The sequence below is a fragment of the Neopelma chrysocephalum genome, unplaced genomic scaffold, assembly GCF_003984885.1.
Source record: "Neopelma chrysocephalum unplaced genomic scaffold, ASM398488v2 Primary Assembly neopelma1_98, whole genome shotgun sequence".
Classification (NCBI taxonomy): domain Eukaryota; kingdom Metazoa; phylum Chordata; class Aves; order Passeriformes; family Pipridae; genus Neopelma; species Neopelma chrysocephalum.
This window is the reverse complement of record NW_020897761.1, coordinates 5,746,234-5,768,561: the sequence shown is the minus strand read 5'-3', so window position 1 is coordinate 5,768,561 and position 22,328 is coordinate 5,746,234. Positions and strand designations below refer to the sequence as shown.

General features: G+C 36.5%; 1 protein-coding gene across 8 annotated transcripts in view; it reads left to right on the top strand.

The window, feature by feature from the left end:
• Window positions 1-4,386, top strand: part of KCNT2 (potassium sodium-activated channel subfamily T member 2) — a 118,861-nt gene extending 114,475 nt beyond the window's left edge. For all 8 annotated transcript variants that reach the window (XM_027694775.1, XM_027694772.1, XM_027694770.1 and 5 more), the window contains one exon: window positions 874-4,386. In XM_027694775.1, coding sequence (XP_027550576.1) covers window positions 874-985 — 112 coding nt within the window. In that variant the 3' untranslated portion in view covers window positions 986-4,386. The remainder of the gene's footprint in view (window positions 1-873) is intronic.
• Window positions 4,387-22,328: the final 17,942 nt, after the last annotated feature.

Sequence of the window (22,328 nt, the reverse complement as noted above, 5' to 3'; positions counted from 1 at the left end):
GTATTTTCAAGTGGGATTTTATTATACAAAGACCATTAAAGCAGATAGAAGTCTTCCCCTGAATATCATGTGATATTCATGTTTAAGATAATTCAAATACAAATGGCATGACCTTAACATAGGAAATATTTTCACTTGCTTACCAGGAATTTTTGCAGGCTACCTGAGAAAAAAATGAACACAAATTTGAACTGTCAAAAAAGTTTTGAAAGCCAAGAATTTTAGTTATCTAAGCATTGTTTCTTATTGAAGAATATGTATGTGATGGCTGTGTGAAGGTCCTGAGCCATTTCTGTCTTTGGTTTGCTCTACTAACATGCCCCATCTGCTCCACGGGCAAGAAACCAGAGAGCCCAGCTGTGCAGGGGCCTCCACATCACTGCTGACCCACCTCATTGCTTTCTCACAAGGAGGAAAAGTTGTTAGAGAAAGAATCCAGCTCCAGAATGTCAGCTTACACCAAGATTATCAACATCTGGCTTTTAATAATTGAGCACAATGACAAGAACTATCCGCTGTTTTCTTTTAGAAACAACTCTATGGACTGCTTGTCCCTTCTTTAAGGTATAATGACTAAAGGCAATGCATTAACAAATACAGTTCTTAGCAAAGGAGCTGTCAGTTCAAGGAAGTTTTCACTGTGCCTGGTACATACACATAATGTCTGGGTAGCCAAGATGTGAAAAAGCTTTGTTATTAGCTCCTAAAGTGAGTGATGCTACCGAGTGTCCAAGTTACCCAACAGGAATTAGACTAAGCACCTTCAAAGTAAGTCTCTAAGTCTTCCTCAGATCTTTTCAACATTACAACTCTATGCACTTATCCTTGCTTGCACCACATTGTTTTAATAACAGTTATAATTTCTTTTTGTAGATACTTGATCCGACCTGATCCATTGACTTATGTTCCAAATGCTGCACCCAGCCGAAAAGACAGCTTCTGCAATACAGTGGGACAAGACACCAGGGAGGAAACGCAACTTTGATATGTTATTCATCACAAAATTAAGAGACAATTTTATACACATGTTGTTTCCACTAACCATTTTGAAAACTGAGTGGTATATTTTATTCAGATTTTGGAAACAAAATGACAGTGGGTAAGTGACCAAATGTAGAAATGTGGTGCCTAGAAACTCTTAATTTCAGGGATTGTCAGGCTTGTGGCCTGTTGAGTATGGTAGTTGAACTTTGTCAGCCTAACAGAATTATGACACCTGTTTGCTATTTAACCAATATGAACAAATGTCAGATTTCATCATAGGTTTTGCTTAGATGCTTCTAAGCGTATTTATCAAGGTGACAGCATGTCAGTGACTAAGCTTCTGATCTACATCAGATTATCTGATGCCCATAGAGAGACAATGAATAATTTGTAGTAGAAAATACATTAATACCTAAAGCTGCCAGCAAGGCTCTGCGTGTCAAGAATTCAGTCTTTGAAATATTTTTCAATTTCAGCCTATCATCCATTTGTATTAGAACAGGCTAGTTTAGGTCCCATTTTAGCCTTCAGGACCTGAGCGTTAGTTCTTTGGGTTTACACAGATCAGGTTGAATAACATAACCCAGTCACTCCACAGAGGTTGAGATCTGAGACACATCCACTGAAAGAGGAGCCCAGCTGGAGGAAAATCCCTGTCATCTCACACAGGCAGCCCTCCCAGACTTGCAAAAAACTGGGAAGGTACTATCTGTGTGAAGCTGCATACAATGGTAGCTCAGGTGAAATGTAATCCTTTGAACCTTAGTGAGTTTGTCTAGAGAAGCCTGAATAGATAATAATACAAAAGTGAGAACATCCCTCTAGGGAATGATTCCTACCGCAAGTCCTTTCCATTTTCACGAACATGCCAGAACTGAAACTGCCCAAAGCATCTACATGCCCAGTCATCCAGATTACCCAAATGGGATACATTTTCATATGAAATGATGTATCCCATTGAAAATTAAAGAAATTTTTATCCCATTCCATAAAATGAATGTAATTCCACATGATGTGAAAAAGCATGGATTTAAAACCTCCGTTTTGGCATGAAGTACCCAAGAAAGCATCTGCTTGTGTATGAAACACCTGGAGCTGCTACAGAATCTCCAGTCTGTATGCCACAATTGGTCAAGCTTTCTACAGAATTAAGCCACAACTAGTCAAGCTCTCTATAGAATTAAGCATGCCTGTACATGATCATACAAAATCACATTCTTGCTCTGCCATCTGTCACAAACAGGGAAGAACATACTTAAGGTTTAAAAAACCCTACTGTTACAATTACCTACATAGAACCAGTACAAGAAATTTGGCAGACAGTCTGCTATGGAAAAATTGATTATTCTTTGAACATCCTTGATGTCCTACTTGTACAAAAAAAATCAGTCAGAATTATTTAGATTCTATTCTATATTCATTGATAGAACTACATTCTATTTCTGGATAAAAAACAAAAAAATACCCCCATAGCCAAGTTGCCAAGTGAGCAACTCATGGATTTGAGTATATTTATCAGCATTGTAAGGATGTTGTAATCAAGTCACATTCACATTAGGAATGACATCAAATCTGCTGTTAATGCCTCCCTTCCTCTTCATTCTTCCAAAATTTAAAAAATCCATTCCATCTTAATTCAGAAATCCTAAAGCTACAATTACAAAAAACCACAGAGGTCTCAGACTGAACTGCAGCTCTCAGAAGACCAAAAGTACTGGTTTTAACAGGAAAAAGGATAGCTGGAAAGAAGTTTCCCAGCAGTTTATTTTATATTGAGGTATTGAAGTAGCTTCATGATCCAGGAGGTTTTCAGTGGTTCTCCTTAGAGTCCGTTATTATTCAGTGTTTTTCCACACACACTAGTAATTTATCAGATTATTCTGATGAAATATTTCAAATGGACACTGTGGGTGGAAAAAAGAAAATTGAAACGGCTGCACAGACTGAAGTCTACAGTTTTTTTAAAAAAAACGTATATGGTACAGGATCTTGTCCAAGACCTGTCACAGAAGTTATCCCAGAAAAGTCTGCGTGTGCACTGTGAATAAATTTCTATTTTCCATGTCTTTGGGGAGAAGACAGTATTCCAGTTGAATATTTAAAAAAAATACAAATTTCTTATAAGTGTTCGCTCCAAAATATTAGGAAGATCGCTTGTTTCATACCAAAGGCTTTTCTAACGGAGTCTTCAGGAGGCAGGCAGGATTCCAGAAACGTGGCTACCCTCCAGCAGGCAAGCCAGATAGCCTGCTTTTAGTGTGATTCACACACTGTTTCACAGGCATTCCCTGTACACTGCCTATAATACGCACCACAGATTTAAGGACACTCTGCTGAAAGGATCTATAGCTAGGACTGGAGTCCTCACATTTAACAGCCAATAAAGCAGTATAAACAAGCAGTCAGGTGTGTCCGTTTTCCCACTCAACTCAGCAGAATTGCTGCTCAGCTAGATGTGAAGAGTAGCATCTAATGTGACCTGATATTTCTCCAGGCCTAATGGATTTCTAATTGCTCATTAGCCCCAGAAGATTTGCTAAAGTAAACACAAAGACAGCTGGAGACTGGAGACACTTACAGTCTCTAAAATGAGTGCAAGACAACCTTTCTGAACAAAATACTTAGTTCTCTTCAAAATCTACTGGAAGACAAGCAAGGTAATAAAAATTAACAACATCTTATGAAGCAGAAGTTCTAATAACCCATGAATAATACACCACAAAGTTCAGTTATTCAGAATAATACTGCCCTTCACGTTGAAAGCCAAACAGCTTTGCTTCCTCTGGAATATCTTCACAGATATTCCACTCTAGTGGGATTTAGATCTTTCAAAAACCATCCTAAGCGCTATATTAACACTGAATGAGACAGTATGCACTTTCCTTCAGTGACCAGGGAGGCAATTCTTTTATGGTCATCCTACAGACAATCTTATGTTCACATGCTTTCTTTCTTCGTGATTATCAGAAACATAATACAAGCCTAACTGGACTGGAGACCAGACTGAGGAACAGTAATCTTTATGCTCGGAGTTGGAGAAGGGATAATGAAGCTCTAGAACAAGCAGGGTCAAATGACTATTGAGCAGAGGAATTTGATCTGGCAGCAGTTCACTCAGTAAAGAGAAAAATCTAGAGCTATAAAAAAAAGACTATTTCTATCTGTGCTTAAATGAATGCATTTTTCCTCCTGACTCACAACAGCTCCAAGATGTCCATCTTCCCCAACACTACCTTAACACAGACCAAGCAGTTTGGTACCCACAGTCACAGTCCCAGTGAGGGAAGTTCTAGCAGTTAATAATTGCTTCATTCTCACAAGGGAATGCTCAAGCAAAGCCAGACCTACCTTGAAAATGTGTTACCTAGTCTGCAATAAAAAGTCACAAGAACTGTTTCAATGGAATGCAGTGTGTTTCCTTAACTATTTCACTCCTATTCCACAACATGCTTTAATTCACATACAAAGTAAAAAGCACAGAGTTTGAGTTTTTAAAGCCTGCAGTAGACTGAGTTAGTGAACTTGTCATGAAATTATGCCTTGGAAATTAAAAAAACAGTTTTTCCCAGCATACATACTTCCTCTCTCACAAACAACTTCCTACTACAACTACTCTTAAACAATTTTAAAGTATACAAAAATATATCACTGAATGTTTCTTACACATCTTTATTTACCAATGAACCAAAAAACCACTAACAAATAAATTTCAGACTCCAGCAGTGGAGGAAAACTGAAATGACATCAAGTGCACCAGAAGTAACTCTCACAATTGTCTGTTACTGGCCCTGTAACACACAAGGACTGACAGCAACTGTTCTGTAATTTTGAAACACTGATGCATGAGATTTTGCTTCACTGAATTCCACTTGATATCCAGCAGAAACCAGTCACTAGAATCTGGAAATCAACAACAAGAAGCAGCTCTGTGCAGGTACATCAAGTTGTACAAGTTTATTAAAATACTTTTTCAAGGCAGTGCTATAAATGCAGAATTTATAAAAAAAAGCAATCTGCATAAAATATGGTTGCATATTCTTGATACCATATTAGAAACAGCCCACCCCCACTTTGAAACAGCCATACATTGAATAAATGTCTAAAGAACGACACTTCAAATTTTCAGCCACTCTTCCATATGCTTGATACAGAATATGCATTGCAGGGATACAGGGTAAGAGTTACTAATTTATATTAAGTTATGACAGGTGACCAAAAAGTTTGCTTATTTTCATCTTTTGAAATTAATCCAAAATATTAATGATGATTTTGTTATGTACTTCATTATCGCCTACACTAGCAATGCAAGAATGTTAGTAATGGTAATTCAACACAAGTATAAACTCCCATGACCTCTGAAGAAGCTTGAAATATTTCACTTCATTAAGTTAGAAACAAACGAAGTTTTTGAGTTCTCTACAAACTAAAGTTTTCTATGTGTTCTGCAAAATCTAGACTTTATGCTGTTATGGTTTGTAAGTGGCTCGTTCAAACCAAGGAGAGAGACTGGGAGACGAAGTATAGAAATAAAAGAGTAAATACTTTGTGTGCATGAGGTATCCCAGACAAATTGAGGCACTCCAAATGTGATTATACATTTAAAGCATACAGGTACAACATGATTTGACTAATCACTAACACCCACACTACCAATTACTAATAATAGTAAAACTTCTCTAGATCATTTCCTATTTCTTTTGTCCTTTCATCAGTATGGGGTGGCTGATGAACTGCTTAATGTGTCTGGAAACTCTGTAGCTTTGAACAGGTTGGTACTTACTCCTGCTAGGAGTTATAAACCCTCACTGCTTCCATAACTGTACAGTGGTCTGGCAGACTCCAAATAAAAGCAGAAAATTGGTATATTTATAGTCTATTATTTGGACTACTGGCAAGTCTTTGTTAAGGCAAACAATTCTGCTCCCTCAACCACTCCTCATCAGACTTGTGCTCCAGACCCTTCCCCAGGTTTGTTGTCCTTCTCTGAACTCACTCCAGCACCCCAAAGTCTTCCTTGCAGTGGGGGGCCCAGAACAGGACACACTATTTAAGGTGTGGCCTCACCAGTGCCCCGTACTGGGACAATCACTGGTTCTGGCTACACAATTTCTGATACAGGCCAGGATGCCACTGGTCTTTGTGACCACCTGGGCACACACTGGCTCATGTTCAGGTGGTGTTGACCAAACCCCCCTGGTCCTTTTCTGCTGGGCTGCTGCTTTCAGTATCTACTAAATAACCTGGAACTTCATTACCATTCAAACAATATGAGGCCCTGCCTACCCATAGTTTAAAGCACACAGGTACCTTTGGTCATTTAAAATTTGATAGAGAGTCGAAAGTGATTGTCTAGGCTGTATAAAATGTTAATGCAGATAGAGAGTTAGCATTTCCAGAGGCAAACTTAGCCTGGAAAAAGGTGTAAGTTAACTGTATTGAATGTTTTTCACAAACTGATCTCTTAAGAGTTCTATACATGTATTTGAAAGGGAGCTGCAAAAGTACAGTAAGTCAGAGTTTTTCAAATTTTTTGTGCCAAAACACTACTTAACAGATGCCACATGTAGCTCACAATCAAAGAGCAAATATCAACACTTCTTACCATCATATTTTAAAGTTCAGATTCATTCCAGTCATACAATCATTGTATTTTTTACAGATTCTTTAGTAGTTTCTTGCTATTTCACAAAGAAATTACAGATTTAGAAGGACTAAAATCGGCAGGAATCCTACCTCTGTGCCCACAGAGAACCTGAGAACAAGCTTACAGGTTTTAGAATTTCTGTTTTAAGTATTTTCCAGAGGAATCGTGAGTTAACACAAAGAAAAATGGAGCAGGACTTTCTCTGTTCTATTTGAAAAGGTAAAAACACTCTGCCACTTGTAGCAATGAAGAGACAAGCCTATGAAACGAGACTGGATTGAACCATTTTAGAATATGCAATAGAAATGCATATTCTTTTTTCAAACCTGTGTTTCATTTCAAACATACATACCACAATATTTGGAGGATTAATCTGGGCATCTCAGTGGTTATAAAGAGAAGCAGGGTTATTGCAGTTTCTGTCTGTACTAATTTATTCTTGGGTTACAGGTAAAAAAAAAAAAAGTCTTACAACCATACAAGGACCATAAATCTAGTTGTACTCCCTTTTACCTGCACCACTTGGTTTCCCAGAGAACCCAGGCAATCCTACCATGGTTTACACACATAAACTCACACAAATGTGTCTTGCTGAGGTGTGATGTGAATTGGTGACGGAGAGAAGATAGTGAGGAAGAAAAAAAAATTTATCTTGGTATGTATTGTTGGAAATATATACATTCAGTTATTTCAAAATTTGAAATAAGGTTTGATTTTGCATAAAAAGTGTGGTATGTGCATCTTTAAAACCACTTTCTCTTACAGTGATTACAGCAATTTGAACAGCAAATGGATTAATAAACTGTGAAGGGAATTAAGCATTTTACATAAAGCACTAAAGTATATTAATAATAATTTAAATTATATAAAGAACATATGGAATCAATCTAACAAATGTATAAAGTATTTGTTTTATAGTGTTCTGTAAAATCTCTGTATATGTACTCTTCTGAGTTAATCTCATCAAAATGCTACCAAACAGAAATAGTACTTTTTTTCCTCTGCAATATTTATATATTTACAAAAAACAAAACAGGAATATATGAAAAACTGAAGAAGAATTTTAGGTTCTTTTTCTCTTTACAGAAGTGCACTTCAAATTTAAAAATAGCTTTCAAGGAGAATTTAAGAGCAACAGCTATACTACGATTTGCTTGTCTCTAGTTAGCTGCTATATAATTTATTTCTTCAAGTACATACAGGAATATGGCTGCTAAATACTTAATCACATATAAACAGCACAATTCCCTCCCTGCTTCCTGTTTTTATATAAGCGAAGCACAATAAAATTTCTCATGGGACAAAAAGGGAACACACTGCATGCGAAGAGCCAAGAATTTCTTGTTAGTCTAACAAAATTGTCCTATCAAAAATGGTTACTAGTTTAAATTAATTATTTGCAAAAGGTGGTGTGGAGAGGGTGGGGGAAAATAGTTCTACACACAGTCCCAGTTATCTCCCTCTCTTATGTCATCCTCACCTTTTTTAATGCTTCTCTAGTGGGGTCCTATGAGTCAGTGGTGCCAGATTTTCTCAAGGAGGTGGAGGAGTTTGTGGCACACTGAGAATGCTCCACATTCTCTATCAGAAGGAACCCTGATTCTCTACCAGAAGGGATCCTGATGCTGATGGCAGTCTTCCCTATCCGAGAATCCAGTAGTGCTAATTTCCATCTGTTTTCCAAGACAAAGCTTCTATTTCTTCCTTGGTTGTCAGTGCTCCATGAAACCTTATTTTATTATGCGGTGTGTGTTTACTTTGAGTGTTTCCTCCTTGTGCTCTTTGTTATGGCAAATCCAGTTTCACCCAGCTCCCAGCGGTAGTTACTGGTCACACTTGTTGATCATCCCATATCTACAATCCCCTGTGTTACACTATACTTTCAGGTCAGAGTCATAAAAGGTATTCAACACAGAATGGCTATTTGCTGCAGAAATAGAGAAAAGTTACCATCATAAAGAGGTGTTATGCCACATAGTTGTGGAAAGCCAAACTAAAGCTAAAACTACTTGAGTAACAGTAACCAGTTCAGTACACAATTTCCTGTTACAGCTTTAAAAAGCTACCACAAAGCTCCAGCCCCTATCCTGTTAACTGACCTGAAGAAGGAAACAATATGTATCTTTATATGAAATACAAGCAAGGGTGTGCTTAGGAGCACAGTACAGAGGATGATCTTAGTCATACTGCGGTAATTTGCTATGTTGTGTCTGTGGGTTTTTTTTAATTAAATTAATTTTTTAAAATTAAAGTAGACTGTTTCGTCAGCAATCACTAACAATGTGCAGATAGGAGGAAACTGAATCATACCTACAGGGATCACATGGGAATTTATGAAAGGTCCCAGTTGCCCAGTCTCCCTTAGAAAATTACACCGTTCTTAACAGCAAAGATGATGAGCACTGGGGAGCAGCAGTTCTGAAGGAAGACAGCCTCCACAGTTTCAGGTTCTTTGGCAGATGCAAACAGAATATATTTATTCATTTAGATAAAGAGAGAGGTTGAATATGAGAATTTGTTGAGCTGTTCATCTACAGATATCCATAGAAAACTGAACAGAGACCTTAACATGACTTCTAGACCACAAGTTGCCCCAAAGCAGTATCAGTTTTAACCAAGTCGTTTCTGATAAATGTCTGCTTGTACTTTTCTAAACTGCATTTAAATAATTTAAACCCCTTAACCTTCCAAAGCATCTATTTAATACCTCATTACTTTGCCTATTTCCCTAATCCAAACTGATATTCCCATGCTACTTGAATTCATTACCTCTTGAAGCACTGAAAACAGTCTTTTTCTCTGTGATAACTTTTACCTTTTTCCTTCTGAGATTTCACTTGACATGTTTTCTGAACTTCCAACCATTCACATTGCTCCTCCTCAGTTCTCTCCAACAGATTGGTATCTCCCTGAAAGGACTAAGGAGACTCATTACTTCAGGTGAAGCCTTACGCTGGGGGAGGAGAATAGAAGGATTACTTCATGTGTCCTCCAGGCTTTCCCCTGTTTGTACACTTTGGGGCTTTTTATTTTTTTTAACTATTAGATTGTTGATCCACATGATCTGCAATAACAGGTATAGCTTGTGACCTGCTCCATGCTGGGACCCCCTTGCACACAGCTGGTCTGCTTAGCCAACAGGCTACATTTGTTTCTCATTATCTCAGACAACGTCCACTTTATCCTGCTATTCACAACCTTATTATTTTCGTGCATGATTCCAAGCTCCTTGTGAAGCCCTGGGCAATATAGAATGCCATGTTCATAAGAAGCCACTGCCAGGCAGTCTCTGAGGCTGGCTTTCTAGACATTTAGACAATCCCCTCATGGCAGTTTTTTCTGCCCTCTAGCTCCTTATCCAGTGACTCTGGATAACAACTCTAAAAACTGTGACAAGCACCCTGTCATTAGATCATTGGCTGCTTATCCAAAAATGTGAGCATAGTGACTGTGAGCCCTTTATTTCTGACAAAGCAGTAAATATCTTCAGTGAGCTTGCAGTGCTTTTACATGAATTATGGAACTGTTGTAGCTTCCATTGTAGTCACTTTAGGCCCCTTTCCGAGTTTGGCTTTAGAAACCTGTGATCATTGTGTGAGATCTGCAGATGGAGCATAACCACCTTGTGAATATTTCTTATCTATATGCTACGTCCCATAAGATACTTGACACTTTAAAGATATACATAAGTATATTATTTCATGTAATAATTCAAAGGCAAATAGAGTTGCTTGTATTTAAGCCATAAATACTCTTATATGTCTAAGCAAAGGCAAAACAGATAAAACTTTCCTACATATAAAATTCTGGTTTTTTGATGGGAAGGGTTTTGTAATGATGCCATCTTGTGATCATGGCCAAAATGACACTACCTACAACTACAGCAACGTTTCGTTTCATTTCATCTACTTCAGGCTCAGGAAACTACTGAACAGACAATGTCAGGAACAAACTGATGGCAGCAGGTATTTTCACCAGGTATCTGGATCTTCAACAGATAGTCCAAGCAGAAGGTGCCAAACACAAATCCCCATAGTTTATGAGTATTAATAAACCCACAAACTTATTTACATACTGGAACTGCCACTAGAATTTTCTTTAAAATCTATACACCATACAGAGTCTTCTAACCAGATTTATTTATGAATTTAAAGATACCATTTTAACAGGGAAGCTGTGTCTTTGCAAGGATACTACTTCACTACACACAACCACCTCAAGTATCTGAATTTTACCGTAATTAAGTAGACATGTAGATAGGGGAGTGTGAGAAATTCAGTTTAAGATCTGGAATCAGCAGAGAGAGAGTTTATATTTTAAACCAAACAAGTAGCTTAGACAGAGGTTGGAAACGGCACATAAGGTTCAATATTTGCTTGTTTGCTGCAATTGTGTATGATTTTTAACTAAATTTATCATTGGCAGAAGAATGAAAACCACATCAGTTTTCTTTATTAACTTTAGCACTTAGCTGGGTTTTTATAGGAATTAGAATAAATTAGAATAGCAATTTATATTACAGATGTTTGGCTAATTGATATTTTATAATTAAAAGTTCTGACAATAAGGAGTTACATAGAGCAATTACTACAAAAATTAACATAAATTTAATTATGGGTGTTTATGTGTGGGTAGTTCATAAACAATTAGTCTGCAAGATTAGCGTCACTTAATGCTTTATGTGGAACCCTGTAAAAGCTGCAGAACGCTGAAGTCTTTCTTCCCTCATCTCTTGGTTAATCATGAACTTGTATAATTTAATTCAGCTAAAAGTGACATTTATAAAGCTTTATCACATAAAGATCCTTACTGTGTCTCCACAGGGGGATATGCATATGGAAGGTCTTGAGCCTTTCTGTTCAGCAGCCACTGGCTGTAATTCAAGGGCCTTGTTCACTGCAGAGATCGGGAATGTTTTTTCACCAATGTAACTGTGTGGGTCTCATGTTCTTTCCTACATGGATTCACCATAGGGAGTCAAAACACAGGAGAGGTAACCTAGAACTCCCTCCGTCTGAATAAGGCACTGAATCAACTCTTTACTTTCCTGGAGAGAGTGATACCTTCATCTCCTATGGCTGCTGCCAGAGTTTTTAATGTCACTCTTACATACCAGGCACAAGCAATTAATGCTCATCAGTCTTCAAAGGATGAAATCAAAATACATCTGAATTTCACATCAATCTTCCTTTATGCAGTCTATGTTCTGTTGCATTTGGTAAAACACTTTCACTATCTAAAGCTACATTGTATTTCAAGGAGACCAACGTGATGTTGACCACTGGGGCTCGCAGGATTGTTGGGGACTATCTGATCCAGGCAAAGGTTTTACAATCAATATTTTAGGTTTATGGTTCTTTTCTAAACCCTATAAGGTTTAAGGCAGATAAGCTGTCTTAAATGAGGGGTAAAATCACCTTCATTCAGGGCTTGTTAAGAAAAATCAGCCTGTATAAGGAATTATATCATGCCAAGGAAACTATGCCATGAATTCCACACAGATTGAATCCTCATTTTTAGACAATTTTAAAGAAATACCAGCATAGTGATCTACTTACTGCTCATCATCTAACTTGGCCAAAGATATCTGTAAGTCCATTTGTGAGGGTGCTTGTTCCTCTGGCGTAACTGTCTCAAAACCACACCATCATTTTCCAGTTCTAAAATAATGAGAAGATGCAAACAGCAGGGTTAAATACAATTTTAAAGTGACTTTACTTTCCTGAGTGAGACTATCTAAGCTATGCCCTTCCTGACAAACCCTTCACCTTTCTGCTAGATCCCCAAGAATTTACTCTCAGTCCTGACAGTCAAGAGGGATTCCTTCAGAAGATATTTAGCAAGTGGTCATAGATTGGTCACTGTCAGGCAGCTGCACTGTCACACTTGGAGAACTTCCAGCAAAATGGGCCTTAAAAGGGTAAAATTTTGGTTATGCAAAAGGTTCTTCAAAACAGTAACTTCTTACAATTATCCTTAAAACCAAAATGCCTTCTGAACCAATTTGTTTGAGAAATTCTGAGAAAGAAGATTTTCTCTTGATTTGACTTTGCATTTCAAGGGGAAACAAGATTATGCACTGTATCTTAAATCCTCCATTAGGCTAAACACAAGCATGCATTGAAATGATCATATTAATCATAATTGGCTGAATGGTAAGTACAAACAGGATTCGCTTTTCTGGCACTCATATGAATGTTCAGGTTACACATTACAGACAACAGTTTTCACTGGTATGGAAAAGCTTTGCTGAAATGCTCTGGAAGTTGTACTGTGGTTATACATAACTAGTTCAAAGTAGTTATATGTATTAGCTCAAAGAAGGACTAATAACCATTCTCTGTAGGTGTAACAGGTATTCCCTTATCATAGCTGGGCCTCTAGATGGTAGTGTAACACCACTAATGACATCAGGGAGGTACTGTAGTGGAATATAAGCATATTCACTTTTATCACTGGCCAGTACTCAGCTCATGTCACAAAGTAGTCCTAAAATCCATGTGTTATCAGCCTCCATCAGTCTCAATAAAACCTAGTTCAGGTTTTATTGAAAAATTGTCTGGTTTACAGCATCTAAGTTTGCATTCTTATTGTCCATGACATAATTCACTACAACACATCAGGGCAAAAACACTCCACTGTAATTTTTTTATGTTCCTGTAGGAGAAAAAATTAAAACTCTCATTTTAGTCTGGCACCTAAACAAACATTACTTTTATGTCAGCAATCTTTTAAAAAGTAGCCTTGTGGGAAAACAAAATCTGAGAGGATTTAGAATGTGTCGTAGTCTTTTCACTACATATTTTTGTAGTACTTTAAACAAGAGCAGAAAAACAAAGAACTTTTGGATTATTTACCAATAAACTTAACCAGTTAATAATAAATTTATGCATAAGTTGCGCCAAGAAAACTTCATGTGTCTTCTATATTAAACAACAGGCTATGATGACTGAGCTGATTGCATTGAAACGATGTAATGGTTATTTTTGATTCATAAGATTTACTTCCTGTGGACAGAGTTGCTGAGTTAAGGAACTAAATTTTTGAAATCACTTCTGCAACGCTTAAAGTGCAGTTTTCTAGTCATTAAGAATAGCACAGTAGATAGACTGAACCTTTATCAAGACACACAGTACATTCTACCTAATATAATGAGATATTTTTCAACTCTTTGATCATCTCTCAGACTGGATTTTGAAATGAAGTATAACATACCCTTTTCTTTATGTCATAGTATTTGCAATGAAGAAGGTTCCTGGAACAGTGTTTCATGGGATCCTCTTGACTGGATTGGAATTCACATCACGGGAATTGTGTGTTATAAAAGTGTAGTCAGTTCACATTATTTGTAAACAAATGAAGTGGGTTTAATCCACAGTTTTCTCAAGTGCGAGACATAACTGCAAAAAAATCACTCTGCGTCTAGAAGATGGATTCAATGCCTTTGGAAGGATATATGTTGTTCCTATGCTCTTTAATTGTCTTGGGTTCTGTGCTTCTGAAGCAAACCAAATATCAAGTAATCACAGTCCTAAAAAACAGATACACTTCAGTGCCACATAACACAGGAAAAGTTGTGAAATCAAGATAAATAGCAACACAGACTCCTAAAACAAAAACTTTACTCCTGAAGACAATAAATAGAAAAGCAAAAGATCAGATGACTTCAATCACTAAAAATATCTGGCTTTCAAATGCAAAGTTAAACTGTTATTTCCCTGTCAAATACTCAGAACTTTTTCATCACAGCACTGCATTACATGGTTATGTTTGAAAGACAAAATTATGATGGTTGCTAGGAAAATACGTGAGCTACAGAAATTGGAAGTTAAGAAAAATTTATTACAACATATTTGATGTATGTAGCTGACCTAGGAAAGCAATAATGTCTGCAATGTTCTAAAATTAGTATATGAAGTGGTAAAAACCTATTACTTTGGGGATAAATTGCATTCTTTTTCAGTTATACTCTTCCTATTTCTCTTACTGATTTCTGCTACATCAAATAATGTAGTAGTTGAAAAAAAATAGTTGAAAATTGCCTCAAGGCAATTACAGAAAGAAGTATTTAGACATGCAAAATCTTTTTTTCACTGAGTTCTAATGTTCTTCCATTTCCTACCATACCTTGAGCTCCTACATTATTTTTACGTGGGTTTTTAAATCAGTTTTGCAGAACCCTTCTGCAAGTTGGTCTGTCATATATAAATAGAATCATAGTTTTGAACTCTAATAGTTATTTGTCATAGCATGGAAATAGCATACGTGATGTAGCAAAAGGGAAGTGACACTCAGCAGCAAAAGCAGTGGAAAGCAAAATTAGTAATACTGCGTACAGAGTTTACCAGTTTTTGGAATAGTACTTTGTTACCCATTTCCCTCATACTCAAAAGCATTCAAAGGAATAAAGAGCCAACGTTCTCTGCTACCCTCAGAGAATCAAGTCATCTAAAAAGGAAATGCTCCAACCTCAGAACTCTGTGACCACTTGCAAGATTATTCCTTAGTTTGTAAGCAAAGAGGTATTTTCAGATTTTGCATTCCTATCTGAAATACAACATACGGTGGTAGTGAGAACAGGGATAGAGTCTTGAGATCTGAAACAACACTAGTGTGTGCTAAGATGGAAGTTAAGCAGGTCATTCCAAACAAAGGCCCAAGACCTCTGGAAAACCTGACAACATTTTAGCATGTTTATTCTTTATGGTTAGGACTGAGGTACATAAAATCTTATGGGAGTAACAAAGTATTATATTGCTTTATATGTGGGAAGAATAAGAATCAATTGGAAGCTTCTGTCTCTAAATTTTGATGAAAAAAGCATATGCTTTTTACAAACTGTCTGTTCACTTCGCCTGCGCATGTAGGAGAGTTGCTTAATTTGTCTGCTTTGGTGCTGTCTTAGGAAAGAACTTTTCCCTCCAAAACAAACTGAACCCGAGTTTCACACATCCCAGGGTATTGCTTCAGTTACTGAACCAATACATACACACACTCAAGGTTTTTTCCTCCTTTTTATCTTCTATTTTAGGGTTGCAAAGGGGAAAAATAATTTTCAAATCAATTTAAAAGGCTCTGATTGTTTATTGGTGCAGTTGAAACATTTTGATAGTGGGTAAAGTTTCCAGGAGGCTGTCAGCACTAGTAAAAATAATTGAGGCATGTTCATAAATCCTGTTAAGCCAAATTGCTTCTAAGAGCACAGTATGAAGGAATGCAGTTTTGTCCCTCCTTTTCCTTATACCTTGTTTCTGAAGTGTAGGAAATAATCAAATTTCTAACAGAAAAAAACCCAGATTTTTATGCACAGCTATGCAAAGTCCATGATTTAAAGTAGTGCTTATGTTTTCCTTCATTATAGAAGTTGGCATAGTCACTCTATTTCCTTATAGAAATAGTTATATCCTAAGTTATTTATTCCCTTCTTTGTAAATAATAGTAAATGGTTCTTCTGATGGGCAATTCAGATTATTGCTCACAAGGGCCATCAAGTTACGGATGTATTAAAGTGCAGCAGGAATGAAACATCTATCACCTTAGAGCTTATGATGTGTCCAAAAATCTTGGAAATTTTAATAGGCTGTGAAATATTTTGCCACTGCAAGTCACTTTCACAGCATGCTGTGCAACAAATGATTTAGCTATTGCCAATCTATTCTTGGGTATCAAAGGCATTAATTAAAATGCAACTGCATTCCCTTTCTTGATGTATGCAATGCTTTTCTCCCATCCTCTCATAAGTAGAAATGTATGGTGAAGAAATCCCTCTTCAGTGTGAACTTCAGCAAGCAGAGTGAGAACTAGTTTGACAAGCTCTTGAAATAGCCCTGAAAAAATGTCACACAAGCATTACTTAAGCACTAAAGTGGTGTCTGTGTTTATGTCTGAAGATATTTTGTAGGCTATGAAACTAGTAAAACTCTTATTTGAGTCAACTACCATTTTATTTTCCTCATGCTTCTGCTTAGAGCTTTCCTTTTCTTTATCCAATTTTAATTTAGCCTTTATGACTTGTGTAAGAATATTTATTTGAAATTGAAATCCCACTCTCTGTTAAGAGGATATAGCCTCCTCCAAAGTCAACATTCTTAACAGTTTTTAAATTTGGTATGGAAAAAAACAACCCCAAAAGATGTCTTTTGAGCACATACAATAAAATGTGCAAACCACTCTATAACCTAATGCATTAACTTTATTTCCTACCTGTCTAACTGTATTGCGACCTGGTATACTTTACATTAGCTATTATTTCTGCAAATTCTCATTTTCTCTGTCAAATGATGCATGAAAGCTAGAATCACTACAGCTTAATGGAATAAGCCTCTTATCAGTGCTATATATCAAAGGCGTCTCTCTCTGAACACCTAAGGACAGAGGGATCATAAGTTCTAAAACAATTTCACTTGAATTCACAATAGGTCACCGGGTTTGAAGTTTTGCTGCAGCTGTTTACTTTTCCCTTGCTGGGGGGACAATGGTCAGTGTTATGCTGTTATTTGTTCTTTACAGCCTTAAGTGTGCTGGAGGTCAGCATGGGGTTACAGATAAGAAAGGATGTCAAGAGGGATTTCTTTGTCTCAAAGAAGCACTCGATTTGTCTCTATTACAGAAGTTTGAAAAAGAAAAAAAGCATGCGCATTTTTAATAATTTATATAATAATATTAACAGTTGATATAACAACATCAACAGTAATATGAATAACATAATAATGAATAATTGATATAACAGCAAAAAAAGAGGTTGAAAACAGTTTTATAAATCCAAGGCTGCAGTCACAGAGGCTATACTCAAAAAACAGAAGCACAGGTTCTGGGTAAGCTACAAGGAACAACGAGGCAGGAGGGGGGAGAGAAAGAGAATTCAAGTCCATGACTACCTTGATCTGGACTGACCGTCTCTGCATCACTTCTGAGCTTGTGGTAACAGTCCTTTGTAGATGCAAGGCAGTCAGGATCATTCAAGTGTCAGCCTGGAAAACAAGAAGCAAACAGGTATATGAATTGTTGTGTCCTTGCTTAATGAAAATCAAATAAATATTCCCAAATTACTTTTGGGGAGGGCAGGGGAAGCCCAGGCCTGTATAAAAGGTTCCAAACAGGACAGTAAGAATCAAATCAGAAAACTTTTTATTCACATCTTCTTCCACATTGTCTAAAGCCAAACTTCAGTTTTCACGGCTAGGACTAGGAAGAGGAATGTATTGTTAGTTCTGACAAGAAAGAGCTTTCTGCAGTCACTGAACATGGCACAATCACTCTAAATAAAGTATATGACTTAATTTTCATTCTTAAGTGTCCAAACGTGCATGTCAACCCAAGGCAATAATTAATACCCGTAAACAATATTTGTTGTCATTACATTCATAACTCTGAACCATCACTGATGGAATTGCCCAAGTAAACAGTTTGTGGGGTTTTTTTTAACTCTTCCTCCATGTTCATATAGCCCTGATTTCCTCAGATGCTGACATTTTATAAATGTCATAGTTTATGAGGAAATAATAAAACCCCAGATAACACCAAACAACATTGTGACCTTTAGCTGAGGCATCGCTCTAAGTTCTTTAGTAAGCTCAGTAAAGAAATTTGGAGGTGAAAATTCAGGTTCTAGGAAGTAATTGAAGACTTCAAAGGTCACAGATTTTCTGTCTGTGAGTCAGACCCAACCATATTTTTTTGTTAACCTGATACTTGTGATTTGATTTTGCAAATCAAATTATGTTGCTCTAGCAACAAATTATAAACAGCTTTACTTGAAAATTTGGAAATTTTCATTATTATTTGGAACTGATTTTTTTACAGTGTCTAGTCTAATCAAACATAAAGGCATGACAAGTATTGATTTTTTTGCTTAGGATATAGATTCTGTGAATATGATTCCATGACAGTATTTCTGGTAGATCCTCTTAACAGGTATGCATTGGCATTTAATAAGCCATTCCCAAAATACAGTTAGAGAAAAATGTACTTTGTTGCTATTTAAAAAAGATTATCAGAATTGTTTTGAAGACATTTGAGTGCTATCATAGCTTCAATAGGTGTTTTGACATTTAGGAATGTTATCATAGCTTGAATAGCTGTCATGAAAGACAGAGAAAATCTATTGCTCTTCCCATGACCTATGAACATGTGTCCCAGCAGAATTACACAGATGTTTATTCCCCCGACTTCAAGAACTGAGAAGAGCGTACCAGTCCAGTTTATACTGCCTAGAAAATGGAACTAGACACAGAATGTCAACCTATTTAGATTTTCTAATGGGACAGGCATTAAACCATATCTCATTGCTCAAAGAGTTCATCTGAAGCAGCATGAAACCCAGAGCTACAATAATCAGAAGCAGCAGAAGAAAAAAACAGCTAAAAAATTAATACTTAGCCAACAAATCAATATGTGCAGAAAAACAAGAAATAAAAATGATCATATTTAAGTATTTAGGAACTTGATAAAGTGTATTTATCAAGTAAGTCAATGAAGTGCAGACTTACTGCAAGTGCAGTGATAGTACTATAAAGGCAAAAATAGCCACTATTTTTCCGTGTGCTGCATTTGAAACAAAAGGAGGAGGAACCTCTGTGAAGTTACGGGAACAGAGAACTTTGTTATAGGTAGCACAAGAGTCACGTTCCAAAATTAAGTATTACTAATCCCAGAAAAGGCAGCGAAGATATCCAATGAGATATGTTTGTTGCAACAAATTCCACAGAGATTGGTGACATTGGAAAATGTGAACTGGGCAGTTTTAACTGCTCAAATGGTCTTAAACGCAGACCTTGTGGTTTAATAGTCCTGGGAAGAGAAAATGTAAATTGTATCTTTGTTTGAATAGGAAGTTTGAAATATACTCAGAAGTTATCCTGGACAATCAGCGTGCGCTCATGTGAGAGTTGTATATTTTTAAAGTAATTGAATTTCTGAATACATATATAAAAAGAGATGTTTTCTTGTCTGTATACACAGATCCCTCATACACTAATCCCGACTTCCAATAGATTCATTCTGCAATTTCAGAAAAGAAAGTAGCAATACCGAATATAGTACAACAAAGTAATTCACATTTGCCTTAGTTGAAGGTTTAAACGACTCAACTTATCTCCTAAAGCATCCTGATCACAATTGCTGGAATTCAAAAAATTCCCACAATTGAAAGGTGGTGGTAAGAAATTATTTGATCAAAGTCTGAAGTAAGCATTTTTTTTTGCAAAGTCTAGCATCTGTTAAATTACTGTCATGCAAGAAGCATACAAGTTTCCTGCTAGAATGGTATGAATAGTGATACTCCTGACACATACACTTAAGAGTACTGTTAAATTATTAATAATTTCATAATAGAAAAGGAAGCACTTGAGTAGTTTTAAATTCATTCTCCAATTAGCTATAAATGTTACTGCTGGTGTGAGCACTGTGGATCTCTGAACTCTCAAAGTAATACTGCATTTAGGTAAGAACTGGGAAGTCAGTTCTAAAATAAATTTTAAAAAAATTAAGAAAATACTTCTAGCACATATAGAAACACCTCAGTAGTAGGTTACTTGGCAGCTCCATGTAGAAATTTTAGTGCTTTGGTGAATTATGCATCCTGCAAAAAAAAAGTAACAGTTGCTTCACTGCAACTGTCTCTGAACTACAGTAGCACCATTTTGTAGCACAATTTATTACAAAATAATACAAACCCATGAAACTTGAAAGCTTCTCGAGTCACGTAGAATAATCTCCTAATGCCTCAACTGTAGGAAGAAATTTCTGTAGTTTCTAACTGTGCTAAAAATTCCTCTTTGAAGTCTTTCTCCATTCACATTTTATGAGTGTCAATTTGTTGCAGCTCACACTTTTAAATTTATTAAGTCTTGTTGGGTTTTTTTTTTGTCAAAAGCCCCAGTTCACACTTAGAGGGCTTCTGCATGTCACTGCTGATTGAACTCCAGGAAAATGATATATCACTACATCTCAGTCCTCAGCTACCTACATATATAATGTATTTTAGAATAAAAGATTCATCAGAAACAGCTAAAACTCAGAGTAGATAAAATCATAGATTTTCCTGTCAATAATGGGAACTCCTGTACTCACATAGAATAATTTTAGGAAAAAGCCTATTTTATATCCAGATATAACTATCTCTTCATTAATCTTGAAAAAGAAATTTGCTATTCCAGTTACCTATTCTTAGATGTAAAATTCACTGAAAGTTATGATTATGATTGTACAATAAATAACATTAATACTGATAAATAATAAATGCTTTGCCAATGTAAAAATGCATTTTGTTTAAACTTAACATGCAATGATCATGAAAGACAGCACAGGACCTATCTCTACAGATTTTGCAGTGTGACTCATTTGTAATAATCATTAACCTCTTCAACAAAAATCTGGTAAAAATTATTCTGTCATAGCAAAGAGTATTTTAAATACACTTTGCACATTTAACACCAATTTATAAATTCATTTTTTCTTCATACTTTGCACTTGTATTGTACATCTTAAAAAAATGACCTCACATGAACCCGTGAAGTCAAGATCACATAAAAATTGTGACCGAATGCAATAATTGCTGGCTACTAGAAAGAAGTAAGACATCAGATTTCATATGTAGAGCAGCATGTGGAAAATATTAATTAGAAGTTATTAGGAACCTAATCTGAGGGTCATTTAGGAAAGGTCAGCTGAAACTATTTCGAAGAGGAAATAGAAAGAATATGAACGCCTCTCTCCTTCCCTCTCCCGTCATTAAGCACTCATTATGAGACAGGATTAAGCAAAGTGTTTGAAATTCTGCAACTAGTAGTTCATTTAGTTTGTGCAGCAGCAGGTTAAAGATTGTTCTGCAGTAGATTGAGCCATCTAATGAGATAGTCTGATAAAGACTTCACGCAATAGGAATCGTGTTCTTCGAAAATCCTTAGAGACTGAATTTTCCCCTGTGCGGTTTTTTCTCTAAAGAGAGAAAATGATGAATTTCTACACAAAACCATTCATCCTTAAAAGAAACTAGCTTTGTAAGGTGCAGGGATCAGGAAAGTGAAATTCTCTTTTTGAGATTCACTAGTAAGAGAACCTGTTCAAGTTATTTCATTATTGCTTTGGCAAGAATAAAGGGGAAATATACCTTGTTCTCATTCTTGAGGAAACCTTGCTTTGCAAAGATTTGCTGCAACAGCAAAGCAATGCTCTGAAGCATGATCAGGCAGGTCTGAGGTTTTTGATGAGCCATTGAGAGGTCTTAAGGTGGGGAGATGGAGATCTGATAACAGAGTTCCTATTAGGGCTTCTGATTCTGTTTCAGAAGGCTGTGGATCTCTGCTTATCTCCTCACTGATCCATTAAATCCCTTCCTGGTTCACTGATCATCTTTGAGGGTAATTTCAAGAAGTTACTGTTGCTTGTAGGAGTTAATGGGTTTGATTCCCCAATACATTAGTTTGGGTTTTTTTAATTGCAAAAAAGGCAGAAGCCAGCTGTTGTGAGAACTAATGGTGGGAATATCTCCTAGAAGTAACTTCAGTAATACTGCTGGGCTGCATTAACTTCTAGCTGTGGCTGTAAGAAACACAACCAAGGAAAAAAGGATGCAATTTGGACTCCATCCTCAAGAAATTTCTTCTAAAAAGTGTCTTCTGTGGCCTGCTACAGGACTACAAAATAGACTTCAGTCTACTTGACTAATGGTGATGCCTGGGTCATGTTTATCGAATCTGTG